At 39.4% G+C, this 13,460-nt stretch overlaps 1 protein-coding gene across 11 annotated transcripts in view; it reads left to right on the forward strand.

Annotated features, from left to right (window-relative positions):
* The window catches only part of RIC3 (RIC3 acetylcholine receptor chaperone), a 71,095-nt gene that overhangs the window by 29,065 nt on the left and 28,570 nt on the right, over positions 1–13,460 (forward strand). For 3 of the 11 annotated variants that reach the window (XR_003115650.1, XM_025357136.1, XM_025357139.1), the window contains one exon: positions 7,731–7,876. The exons of 3 other annotated variants lie outside the window; for them this stretch is intronic. Coding sequence is in view for 7 of the 8 variants with exons in the window: in XM_025357136.1 (XP_025212921.1) it covers positions 7,731–7,876 (146 nt within the window). In the remaining variant the exon portion in view is untranslated. Of the gene's footprint in view, positions 1–6,173; positions 6,310–7,643; positions 7,877–13,460 lie in introns of all 11 variants that reach the window. 5 more of the 11 variants (XM_025357135.1, XM_025357138.1, XM_025357134.1 and 2 more) reach the window with 3 other exon arrangements.

A 13,460-nucleotide genomic window follows, 5' to 3' on the forward strand; every position in this document is an offset into this window, starting at 1 on the left:
TAGGCTGGCTGAGGATCTGAAAAGGTGGCTTCAGGAGGTTGATAGAAGTGGACAACAACCAAGAAAACGTGGATGTAGAAAGGCCAGGAAAAAAAAACCAGAATGTAAGATTGAGGACAAAGAGGGGTTCAGTTTCAGCTAGGTCTTCTGGCAAGGATGGAAGGAGAACGTTAGGGTGAGTGGCAGAATCCCATGCAGAAGGAAGTGTTGAAATGTCCCTCCTGCATCTTTGTGGGCACACTGTGTACTTTTTGCCCCAAGAAATTGTTGCTCTACCTTAGCCTGTATTTGCCATCCTTTATAGTGGTAGTACCCTGTGCCCTTTCTGTGTTCACTGGCTTCAGCCTTGCCTCTGTTTGGCTGGATACAAGAGAGTGGGTATCCTCAGATTGCAGCCTCCTGACGTGGCATTTCCCTGCAACATCTGTAGTGCTGTTGAAATGACATTTGTGAAGATGAACCTTGCCTGTGTGGGCCCAGGAGCCTTGACTTTCTTTTTATCTGGAAAGCAGAGTTACTATCTGGAATGTTCCCCAAAGTTGTATAGATACATGAATATATCTTTGTGAGTGTGTAATAATAATTGATATTTATTGAACACTTACTAAGGACCACACTCTGAACTAAATGCTTTGTGTACATTATCTAATATATGACTATTTGTATGAGTGTGACTAAACCAATTTGTGCAATTATACTTTTCTGGCCTTTTCTGCCCTAACCCTGTAGCTGCCACCTACAGTCTGGGTGGAGAACTACCCAGGCTATTATAGACCGTTAGGTCTGAAAAAATATCTGTACACTCACCTGGGCCATTGGAAACCCCAGGCCACACCTAAGGGTCTTGAAAACCGTAGATGAATACCTGTGGGCAGGGCCTCTCACTTGGGAGACCCAACTCCTGGAGCTTGGGGTAAGAGACCACGTGAAGATATTTTCTCATTATTATTTATTGTTGAGTAACAGACTCCCTTAACTCAAATTACTCTACCATTCAACCCATGTACATGATCTATCTATAGCCCAAGCCAGGGATGCAATATTATAACCTCTAACTACTGTCCGTCCTCTTCATGCCAGATTTACATCTCCTTGTTGTACTACATCTGGAGTTGTACTGTCTCATTTCAGGGGCCACAGGTCCTAGCCCAAAATGTTTACTTTTTGTAAGATGCTGAGGTGTGGACTCCTTGGGAACATATTGATTGAAGCCTGCAGCATGGCAAAGATTGTAAAACTCTTTCCACCCTGCCTCTTAGGAACTGGGGAGCAGCTGTCTTCCCACTAGAGAGAGCATGGCTCCTGGCTCTTTACCAAATCTCTCATTTTTTAGTTCTAAGATGTGATTTTTCTCTCTGACACTCCTGAATCCAACATCTTTTATCCTTACAGGTAGGCCCTATGGGACTTATGCCCTAAAAACTGTAAGGGCTAAGCAGCCCATATGTTTGTATGTTTTCTGTTGGTATAACTGAATGCCACAGACTGTGTAATTTATAAAGAATGGAGGTTTATTTAGCTCATGGTTCTGGAGGCTGTGAAGTCCAAGTTTTATAGGAGGTATCTGGTGAGGGTCTTCTTGCTGCATATCGTATGATGGAAAGGCAGAAGGGCAAGCAAGCACATGCAAAAGAGGGAGGCACCAGAGGCCAGCCCCACTTTACAACAGCCCATCTTGGGATAACTAACCCACTGAGATAATGGCATTAATCTGTTCATGAGGGCTCTGCTCTCATGTCCTAATCACTGCATGAAGGCCCCACCTCTTAATACTGTTGCAATGGCAGTTAAGTTTCAACATGAGTATAGGAGGAGACAAATATTCAAACCGTAGCACCATGTTTCTACATGTTTTCCCTTTTATACTTACAGTTTGTGTCCTTTAACCTCAGTTTCTGTGGCATTTGTTCTTTTACAAGTCTGTGCTCCTATGATTATTAGAAAAGCCCAAAATATTCCAGTATTTGTTCTGTCAGATCAAAATTGTATCACATCTCTGGGTTTCTGGGGGTAAAGCAGAAGACACATTCATTTACAGCCTGTTAAGTCCTTTTATATAATATTCCATAACTGCAGGACATTGGCTTAAAATTTGAAAACTCTGCAGTTTCTGAAGCTTTCTGAAACTTTACATTAATGCTTAAGTAAGAACAGAAATATGGGGAAAGTTTTTGATATTATCTAATAAAACTTTTCAGAAAGCTTTTACTTGTGAGGGATGTAGGTCTGTACACATATTTGAATAATGAAACATCCTAGAATGTCAGTCTTGTGCCATGTTTTGTCTGATATTAAGCACAGTGTTCATCTCAAGGACACAAAGAGTAAGGAAAGGATCTAGGAATCAGAAGTGAGGTGTCCTGATTTCTGTCCTTATGACTTCGGTCCTCTCTTCCCCCACAACACACACTTATTTTGACTCTGAAGGCTTTTGAGGAGAAATGTCACGATTTGCTGTGCTTTAGAAAAATAACTCTTATAGTAATACATAGAGTGACTACATGCTAGAAGGTTATTGAAAAGGTTTCAACAAATGGTAAGAAATAGGCCAGTGAGAGTGGAAAAGTGGGGATAAATTAGGGGGACCTAATGGAAGAAAAAAAAAATCACAGGCTGTATTCCTTCCTGGAATAGCATGCCCAGTTGTAACAATTTACCTGCTAGAAGCATGGTATGGTCAAGCAGACCATGAAAAAAGCAGGGACGGTGCACCCTCTGGCAGCAAAGTGCCCTGGTGGGCATGTTGAGTACGTGCGTGGGGCTACAGATTTTTGCCATGAATTCCTGGAATGTAAACTCTTTGAGGCTAGACTTAGCCTATTTTTTTCAGTGTGTTTGTCTAGTAGCTACTAAGTAAATACTTAGTGAATTAGAATAACTATTCTTTTTTTTTTTTTTTTTTTTAATTTTTATTTTTTTTGAGACAGAGTCTCTCTTTGTCACCCAGGCTGCAGTGCTGTGGTGCGATCTCAGGTCACTGCAACCTCTATCTCCCAGGTTCAAGTGGTTCTCCTGCTTCAGCCTCCGAAGTAGCTGGGACTATAGGCACATACCACCACACCTGGCTAATTTTTGTATTTTTAGTAGAGGCAAGGTTGTTCACCATTTTGGCCAGGCTCAACTCGAATTCCTGATCTCAGGTGATCTGCCCACCTTGGCCTCCCAAAATGCTGGGATTACAGTTGTGAGCCACCGTTCCTGGCCCCTATTCACTTTTGATAAAAGCATTTGTATGCTTTTGTGGTAGAAGAGGAAATCATGACCATTCTCTGTTGAGGTCCTTTACTTCAGTTCCTGACCTCTATATACAGAGCCCACTGGACATATCTCATAGATACCTACCTATATCCTCCTCATATGATAAACAATCTATTGAATGAATGAATGTCCAAGATGGAATTCATCATCTATCCCCCAAGTGAACCTACTCTACCTTTAATTTCCGTCTCAGCAAATGGCTTTACCATCCACTTGGTTGCCCAAAGCAGAAATTAGATGTTATCCTTGATTCACCTTTTATTTTACTTCCCATATCTCATTAATCACCATGTCTTGTCATTTCTATTTAATTAATAAGCCTGTCTCCCTGCAAAAGACTGTAGGCTCTGTGAGGTCAGGGATTGTCCTTCTTAGCTATAGAGCTTAGCACAGGCACATAAAAGGCTCCAAAAAATATTAGATGAAGTAGAAGAAAGAATGAGTGAGTGAGTGCATGAGTGAGTGAATGAATACCTGTTTTTGACATAGGTCATAACTATCTCATGTGGTTTCTCTAATTTTGCCACCTTTCAGTTTTCTTTCTGTTTTCCAAACAGATGGATTATCTCTTTTGTTTTAATCCTTCAGCAGGTCCCTTTTGATTTTGAAAAAGCATAGAATCTTTAACATAGCTTACATGGTCCTGAGTGACCTGGCCTTTTGTACCTCTCTTGCTTTATCTTTCTTCGTCACTCTCTCTGTGGTCCAGCCACACCGACCACTTGCTGTTCCTCTAAAATACCTGTATGTTTTTGCCTCTGGACTTGGCATATACTTTTTCGTATGCCTAGCTCCTCTCTCCCCCGACAACACATGCTTATTTTGACTCTGAAGGCTTTTGAGGAGAAATATCACGATTTGCTATGCTTTAGAAAAATAACTCTTACAGTAATATATAGAGTGACTGTATGCTGGAACATTATTGAAAAGGTTTCAGCAAATGGTAATAAATAGACCAGTGAGAGTGGAAAAGTGGGGCCAAGTTAAGGGCACCTAATGGAAGAAAAAAAAAATCACAGGCTGTATCAGGTTTCTTGGTTGCAAGCAGCCAACTCTGGCTAGCAAAAAGTTTGAAGTACGAGGAGGCAGAATTTATTGGAAGAATGTGGGGTAGCTCATAATGTCAAAGGAACAACTGAACATCCAGGTTTCAGGAAGGGTGGTAACCAGAGCAGCTTTGGGCGTTTAGGGAGTAGGAACAAAGGGACAATCTCCTCATGGACTGTTGCCAGGATGAATTTAATGTCAAAGTATTCAGTTCAGGCTTCACTGTGTTCAAGGTCCAAAAGTAAAGTTAGCTCAACTTGGGTCCTATATCTATCCCTGAATCAATCCCTGCAGCCAAGGGAATGGAATGTGATGATTAGCTGTGGGTCACATGGCCACCCTTGAAGGAGAGGTGGGGGATGGATGGCTCACGCTAACCTTTGCACTGTGAATGGAAGATGAGTTTGTTCCCCAAAAGAAAACTACTAACCAGATAAGAGCAATGAAGAAGAATAAATAAATAGAGATGCATTGGAGATTTACAGCCAAACTGGAAGGAAGATTATGGCATTAACCAAGATAATATACAAAAGAAGGGAAAGTACATAAGGCTCTGGAGTTGAGATCGTAAGTTCAGCACTGAGTATGTCTGAGATGCCATCAGAACATCCATGTGTAATATGAAACAGCAATAGGAAATTTGGTTCTTGAGGTCAGAGCAAAGGGCTCAGGTTTGGAAGTCATTGGCTGGGAGTGAGAGATGGAGAAAATCTCCATGGAGAAAGGTAAGATCACCAAATATTTGAGGCATATCAGACTCTGCTGCAGTATCCTGAAATCTTTTACTGATCTGAGTTCTGTTCTAACCATGAATGGTGTTATTAACATCTGTTTAATTCTCTGTGCTTAACTCTTGCATTTGGAACTTGATGATTCTGCTGGGCTTACAGAATTCAAAATTCTAGTGAGGCTATTTCCCAGCTGTGCCCTTTTATTTTTCTATCATCTTAGAATCTTCCATACTCAGCCTCTTCTGGTCTTCCTGTTCATGGAGTTGCTCACGATTCTGAGCCAACTGGGACCTGGTTTCAGGAGGTGAATTTAAGATTAACTTTAACATAGTCGCAAGGCCTCCAAGTGGAAATGCCCAGGAAATTACTGGAGTTGTGAGATGGGAATTTGTGTGAAAAGTCAAGATTAATAGTAGCATTAGGACATCTTTTCTGTAGAGGTGATGGTCTAATCTGTAATACTGGATCAACTTCCTGAGGGCATGATTATAAGAATGGAGAAATGAGAGTCCTAGGATTGAGTCTTGGGAAAATTGTTTTGGGAGGTGGGTGGAAGAAAGTGAGCCAGGGTCATAGATAAAAGGAATGGTTAAAGAAGTGGGAGGAATACAAATGTCTCAATAGCTAAGGGAGGAGGAGGTTTTAAGCAGAGGATGGTCTATAGTACAGAGAAGTCAAGAAGAATGAAATGTGAGAAAAAGACCCTTGGACTTAGTAAAGTGAAAATCACTTAGGAGTAAAAGTTTTTGCAACTTTTGGTAAAATGATAGAATGGAATCCAGAATTCAGGGAGGTGGAAGAAAATAATGGATGGTGAGGAAGTGGGGATCAATCAAACTAACACATAATTATTGAGCTCTTAATAGTGATCATGGCATTGTGCCTATACTGTTGTCAACTTAATTATTACTGCCCTCTGGGAGTATCAAACCGAGTTGAGATGATAAGGAATCCATGAAAATATTCATTGCAATAAATTCAGAAGATATCATAAAGTAGACCATGATTAATGCATAATGCCAGATATGGACAATAAAGGTATACTTGTTTAGAGTGAAATGAGGATGCTTTGGTTTGGAGTTCTCTGGGAAAGCTCTTGTCTGTTCTGCTTCCTCTAGTCTACCCATCCTCTTTTAGGATAAGGGCTTCTGATTTCCCATGACTTAGGAAATAGAATTAAGACTGTTTCGTTCATTGAAGATCAGAATGCCCTGTGTACAGTCTGGAAAAGTAACATGTGCCACCTGAAGAGAAAAGAGTTTGTGATAGGCAGGTTAGCTCTTCTAGTCAGCCCCAGAAGCCTCACAGAAAGTGGGTTGTTTTAACAGTAAGAAATAGGGGTTATGTGGGACAGATGAGCAGTTTTGGAGAGTCAGGACTCCTGTACTGATGGGAAGAATAGAGCTGTCAGAGGCCCTGTAAGTATAGGATTTTAGCTGAATGTGGAACAGACAGGCATCTTTAGTAGTTCATGGCTTTGAAGCTACTTGGTGTGGAAGAAGTGGAACTCATGGTGTTTTCATTTTTCCTTTTACTGAGGTCTCTGGTAATGTTGGCTCTTCATTTTCCTCAGTTACTATCTTCATGTTGAAAGGAGAAATACTCTTTTCATTTTCCTTATTAGTCATTAAGGCTAAAGTTAGACTGAGCATAGAAATGAGTGCAGGCTCAGAACTGGGTGTTAGAAAAATAGATGACTGTCTCCATAGGCTAGTACAGAGTACATCATTTTTCCTTTGTAAGTGTTGTATTAACTTGTGTTTGGGTTTTAAGAGGAGAATAAGTAGCCTCCATTAAATCCTGCTGCTAGATAAAACTGGTCTCAAAGCAGATAGTTATCAGTCTTCTAAGTAGGACCTTGTTTGCCTAACAGTGTGATGCAGTGCTTTCCTCTAAAAGAAAATAATCACACTGTTATGCTTGAGTCTCATGTTATTTTTGCAGATATTTGCCAGAGCCACACAACTAAGTTGGGATTCAAACCAGGTTTTCCAAAATGTGGAACTTGAGCACTGTGCTTCAAGAATTGCACAGAATGTGATCAGAAGCCTGGATGGTTTTAGTTATAGTGCTTCCATTAAGTGGCAGTATGAATATATAAACAATATTTCTCCTCTGTGGACCCCAGTTTCCCCAATTTCTCTAGTCTAGATGATTGAGTTTTCAAAATTACCCACCTCTGAAATTTTAGAATCTATCCTTACACCTGCACAAGTAAATTAAGCCTGGTGATTTCTAGTAGCATAAATTTTCCTGGTTGATGCTAATGGCCTAGAACATTTTCCTTTGATGACCTTGCTTCAAAGAAAAGTGGCTTGTAGTAAATGGAGTAATGTGAGTAACAGTGAAATTGTTAGGCGATTGAGAATCAGGGCATTGAGATACACTGAAAAAACACTGAACTGAAAGCTGAGACATCTGGGGTCTGGTCCTAGTATTGACATTAACTAATTTTGGGACCTTGGGCAATCACTTGATCTATTCTGGGCTTTAGTTTTCCCATGTATAAAATCAAAACATTGGACTAACATCTCTAGTTCCCAGCTATGCAGTTGGAGGATCAATTCCCAGAATAATAATCTGCTGCAATTGCACTTTCTATTCCAGTATCCAGACAGACCATAGTGATGTTTATGTCTATTGCCTAGAAGTGTTTACCACTAAATGGTTGGATTGTCTGATATTTCTAAGCAGAGCACAGACTGTGACTTCTGACCAAGAGAAACGGTTGCTACATCAGCTCCGAGAAATCACCAGGGTCATGAAAGAAGGAAAATTCATTGACAGATTTTCTCCAGAGAAAGAAGCTGAGGAGGCTCCTTACATGGAGGACTGGGAAGGTAAACAGCATCTTCTAATTTTTTTATTAGCTGTCAGCCCAGAAAAGAGATCGTACAGATTTTCTAAAAATCAGCTTCATTATTGAGGTATAATATATAAACAGGAATATTAACCAGTTTTAAATGTACAGTTGGATGAGTTTTGACAAATGTATAGAGTTTGTATAATCACACCATAATTTTGATAAAGAACATTTCCATCACCCCAGAAAGCTCCCCCTTCTTTGTAGGTAATGCCTTTCTGCCCCTGGCAACAACTGAAGTGCTTTCTGTACATTTAATTTTGCCTTTTCTGTGTAAGTGGATTATACTGCATATGCTCATTGGCTTCTTTGATTTAGCATAATACTTTTGACATTCATGTTTGTTATTGAGTATATCCATACTTCTTCTCTTGCTGAGTAGTAGTCAGTTATATGCTTATACCATAATTTGTCCATTCACCAGTTGAGGAACGTTTGGGTTATTCCTACCTTTGCACTCTTATGACTCAAGCAGCTATAAACTTCTGCATATGAGTCTTTGTTTGAACATATATTTGTATTTTTTTGGGGTCTATACCTAGGAGTGAGATTTCTGGGTTTAAGGTAATTGTATATTTAACTTTTTTTGTTGTTGTTTTTCAAGACAGTCTCACTTTGTCGCCCAGGCTGGAGTGCAGCAGAGCAATCTCAGCTTGCTGCAACCTCTGCCTCCTGGGTTCAAGTGATTCTCCTGCCTCAGCCTCCCAAGTAGCTGTGATTACAGGTGCCTGGCACCACGCCTGGCTAATTTTTGTATTTTTAGTAGAGACAGGATTTCATCATGTTGGCCAGGCTGGTCTCGAACTCCTGACCTCAAGTGACCCACCTGCCTCAGCCCCTCAAAGTGCTGGGATTACAGGCATGGGCCACCATGCCTGACCACATGTTTAACTTTATTAGAAACTGTCAACCTGCTTTCCTAAGTAGCTCTTCTTTTTCCCTTCCCACCAGCAGTGTATGGCAATTGAAGTTACTCCACATCCTTGGTAACACTTGGTCTTGTCAGTCTTTTTAATTTTATCTATTCTAGTGAGTGTAAAGTGATATCTTAATTGTGACTTTAATTTACCTTTCTCCAGTGACTAATGATGATGAACATTTTTTCATGTGCTTATTTGCCATCTGCATATCTTTGAAGTGTCTGTTCAAATCGTTTGCAAGTTTTTAAATTGGGTTGATTAGGTTCTTGTTGGGTTGCAAGAGTTCTTTATATATTCTGAGTACAAGTTATTTGTCATTTCTGTATTTTGCAAATATTTTATGTAGCTTGCCTTTATATTTTCTTAACAGCATCTTTCAAAGAGTAGAAGTTCTAAATTTTGATGAAGTCCAACTTACCATTTTTTTCTTTATGAATTGCTTTTTTTTTTTTTTTTTTGAGACAGAGTCTTGCTCTGGCCCTCCAGGCCTGAGTGCAGTGGCGCCATCTCGGCTCACTGTAAGCTCCACCTCCCAGGTTCACAATCCTCCTGCTTCAGCCTCCCTAGTAGCTGGGACTACAGGCGCCTGCCACCATGCCTGGCTAATTTTTTTGTATTTTTAGTAGAGATGGGGTTTCACCGTGTTAGCCAGGATGGTCTCAATCTCCCGACCTTGTGATCCGCCTGCTTCAGCCTCCCAAAGTGCTGGGATTACAGGCATAAGCCACTGTGCCAGGCCCATTTTTTATGTTCTGTTTAAGAAATATTTGCCTAACCCAAGGTTTGCCTAACTCCCATGTTTTCTAGAAATTTTACGGTTTTAGCTTTTACATTTAGGCCTGTGATCTATTTTGAGTTAACCTTTATAGATGGTCTGAGGTATCAGGACTGAGGTTTATTTTTTTCCGTATCAAATACCCAATTGTTCAGCTTCTTTTTTTTTTTTTTTTTTTTTTTTTTTTTTTTTTTTGAGACTGAGTCTGGCTCTGTCGCCCAGGCTGGAGTGCAGTGGCCGGATCTCAGCTCGCTGCAAGCTCCGCCTCCCGGGTTTACGCCATTCTCCTGCCTCAGCCTCCCGAGTAGCTGGGACCACAGGCGCCCGCCACTTCGCCCGGCTAGTTTTTTGTATTTTTTAGTAGAGACGGGGTTTCACCGTGTTAGCCAGGATGGTCTCGATCTCCTGACCTCGTGATCCACCCGTCTCGGCCTCCCAAAGTGCTGGGATTACAGGCTTGAGCCACCGCGCCCGGCCCTCTTTTGTTACATTTAATTAGCTTGACATTTGCTTGAAAAACCAGTTGACCATGCATGTGCTTGTCTGTTCTGGGCTCTATTCTGTTCCATTGATCTGTATGTCTCTACTTGTACCAATAGCACATGGTCCTTATTACTGTGTCTTTATAGTAAGTCTTGGTTTTGGGTAGTTCAAGTTGTTCAGATTTTTTTTTCCAAAATTATTTTGGCTATTTCTTTCACTATTTCAGATAAATTTACAATTAGTTTGTCAGTTTTTATGAAAAAGCCTGATGGAATTTTGATTGGTACTGCTTTGAATCATTAAATCAATTTGGAAGAATCAATACAGTAACTATATTGAATCTTCTAGTTCATGAACATGTTACATCTCACCATTTTAGATCTTTTAAAAGTTCTCTCAGCAATGTGTGGTAGTTTCCAAGGTATAGGTCTTGCATGTGTGAGGGATACTGGTCTGTGATTTTCTTTTCCTGTAATGTCTTTGGTTTTGATTTCAGGGTAATCCTGGCCTCATAAAATACATTGGGATGTGTTCCTTTTTCTGTTTTCTGGAAAAGTTTCTGTAGAGTTACTGTTATTTATGCCATACAAGTTATGTGGAATTCTCCAATGATATTATCTTGGTCTGGAGTTTTGTTTTCTTTTTTCTTTTCTATTCTTTTCTTTTCTTTCCTTCCTTTCTTTCTTTTTCCTTTTTCCTTTTTTTCTTTTCCTTTTTCTTTCTTTTCTTTCTTTTGTTTTTCTCTCTCTTTTTTTTTTCAGGGTCTTGCCCTGTTGCCCATGAACAGTGGCACATGATCATAGCTCACTGTTTGACCTCCTGGGCTGAAGCAACCCCCCAACCTCAGCCTCCTCGGTAGCTGGGCCTACAGGCATGCACCACCATGCCTGGCTAATTTTTCAATTTTTCAATTTTTTAAATTTAAAAAATTAGCCAGGCATGGTGGTGCATGCCTGTAGGCCCAGTTACTCATGCCTGGTCTTGTACTCCTGGTCTTAAGCAATCTTCTGGTCTTGGCCTCCCAAATGGTGGGATTATGGGTATGAGCCACTGTGCCCAGTTGACCTGGAGTTTTCTTTGTGGGAAGATGTCTATGAATTTAATGTATTTTATGGATATAGTGCTATTCAGGTCATTCACTTCTTGAGTGAACTTTGATACTTTGTATCTTTCAAGGAATTTACATAGTTCATCCATGTTGTCAACTTTGTTATTAGTATAAAGTTGTTCATAATATAGTCTAATTATCCATTTAATGTATGTAAGATCTGTAGAGATGCACTCTCTTCTATTCTTGATCCTGGTAATTTGTTTCTTTTCCTGATCAAGCTGCCCAGAGCTTTATCAACCTTGTTATCTTTTCAAAGAACTATGTTTTGGTTTCTTTTTTTTTTTTGGTTTGTTTCTTATTTCATTGACTTGTGTTTCTTTCTTTCTGGTACTTTTGGTTTAATTTGCCTTTTTCTAGTTTCTCAAGGTGGAAGCTTAGACCCATGACCTATATTTTTGGCCATTATTTTATTAATGATCTGTGTCTTTGTATCTCTCTTATTTCTTTCTGGCTCTCCAGTTGCATATATGTTTGATATTGCCCCACAGGTCATGTAAGTTCTGTTCACTGTTTTTCAGGTTTTTTTTTTCCTTACCATGCTTAGTTTTGAATAGTTTTTCCAGCTATGTCTTCAGGTTTATTTGTGTCTTCTTCTACTGTATCTAACCCACTGTTAATCTTATTCAGTGTTTTTTAATTTCAGATATTATCATTTCTAGAAGTTTCATTTGGGTCTTTTTTATATCTCATTTATTCATATTTTACTCTACTTTCTTAAACATATGAGGCATATCTGTAATAGCTTTCTTGACTGTTTTAATTGCTAATTTCATCATCCATGCCATTTCTTGGAATGTTTCTGTTGACTAATTATTCTCCTGGTAATGGGTCCTAATTGCTTTTTTTTTTTTTTTTCCCATACCTGATAGGTTTTGATTTGATGATGGATATTACAAACTTTACATTGTTAGGTGCTGGATTTTGTTTTAGTGCTTTAAATAGTGTTGGATTTCATTAGGTTAGCAGTTAGGTTAGTAGAAAACAGTTGAATCCTTTAAGGCTTTAGCATTTTTTAGGTTGGGTCCAGAACAGCCTTTATTCTAGGGCTAATTTTTTAGTTATATGCTTATACCATAATTTGTCCATTCACAAGTTGAGGAACGTTTGGGTTGTTCCTGGCTTTGCACTCTTATGACTCAAGCCGCTATGAACTTTTGCATATGAGTCTTTGTGAATATTTATAGCAGGTTACTTTTAATAGCCAAGAACTGGAAACAACCTGAATGTCTTTTAGGAGGTGAATGAACTGTGGTATATAAATACTGTGGTATACACTCAGCAATAAAAAGGAATGAACTATATGTACAACAACCTAGATGAATTTCCGGAGCATTATGCTGAGTGTAGGGGGAAAAACTAATTCCCAAAGGTTACATACTATATGATTCCATTTATAATTGACATGGCAATATTATAGAAATAGAGAACTGATCAGTTGTTGCTAGGAGTTAAGACAGGAATAGGAGTAGGAAAGAGTGAGTGTGCCATGAAAGGGCAACATAAGGGATCCTTGTGGTGATGGAAAATGTTCTGTATACTGACTGTATCAATATTAATATCCTGGTGGTTATATTGTAGTATAGTTTTGCTAGATGTTGCCTTTGGGAGAAACTGGATAAAGGGTACATGAGATTTCTGTATTACTATTAGTATTATTTTTTAAAGGGATAGGGTCTTAACCATGTTGCCCATGCTGGGGCTCAGGCGATCCTCCCACCTCAGCCTCCTGAGTAGCTGGGACTCCAGGTGCATGCCACTGTGCCTGGCTTGTATTATTTCTTATATACTGCCAGTGAATCTGTAATTATCTAAAAATAAAAAAGGTTAATTTTTTTAAAAAGCAACACAAATTCTAAGGGAAAAGATTGTATAACTTAAATACATAAAACTTTTACCTTCTGCAGATCAGAGAATATTATACAGTTTAAAGGACAAGAATAAACTGGAAAAATATTTATAACAAATATAATTGAAAAAAGTTATCTTTTTTTTTTTTTTTTTTTTTTTTTTTTTGAGACAGAGGCTTGCTTTGTTGCCCAAGTTGGAGTGCTGTAGCTTGATATCTGCTCATTGCAATCTCTACCTCCTGAGTTCAAGTGATTCTTGTGCCTCAGCCTCCCAAATAGCTGGGACTACAGTCATGCGCCACCATGCCCAGCTAATTTTTTTGTTTTTAGTAGAGATGGGATTTTGCCATGTTGGCCAGACTGGTCTTGAACTCCTGGCCTCAAACGATCTGCCCACCACAACCTCCCAAAGTGCTGGGATTACA

This window comes from Theropithecus gelada, chromosome 14 (assembly GCF_003255815.1).
Source record: "Theropithecus gelada isolate Dixy chromosome 14, Tgel_1.0, whole genome shotgun sequence".
Lineage (NCBI taxonomy): Eukaryota > Metazoa > Chordata > Mammalia > Primates > Cercopithecidae > Theropithecus > Theropithecus gelada.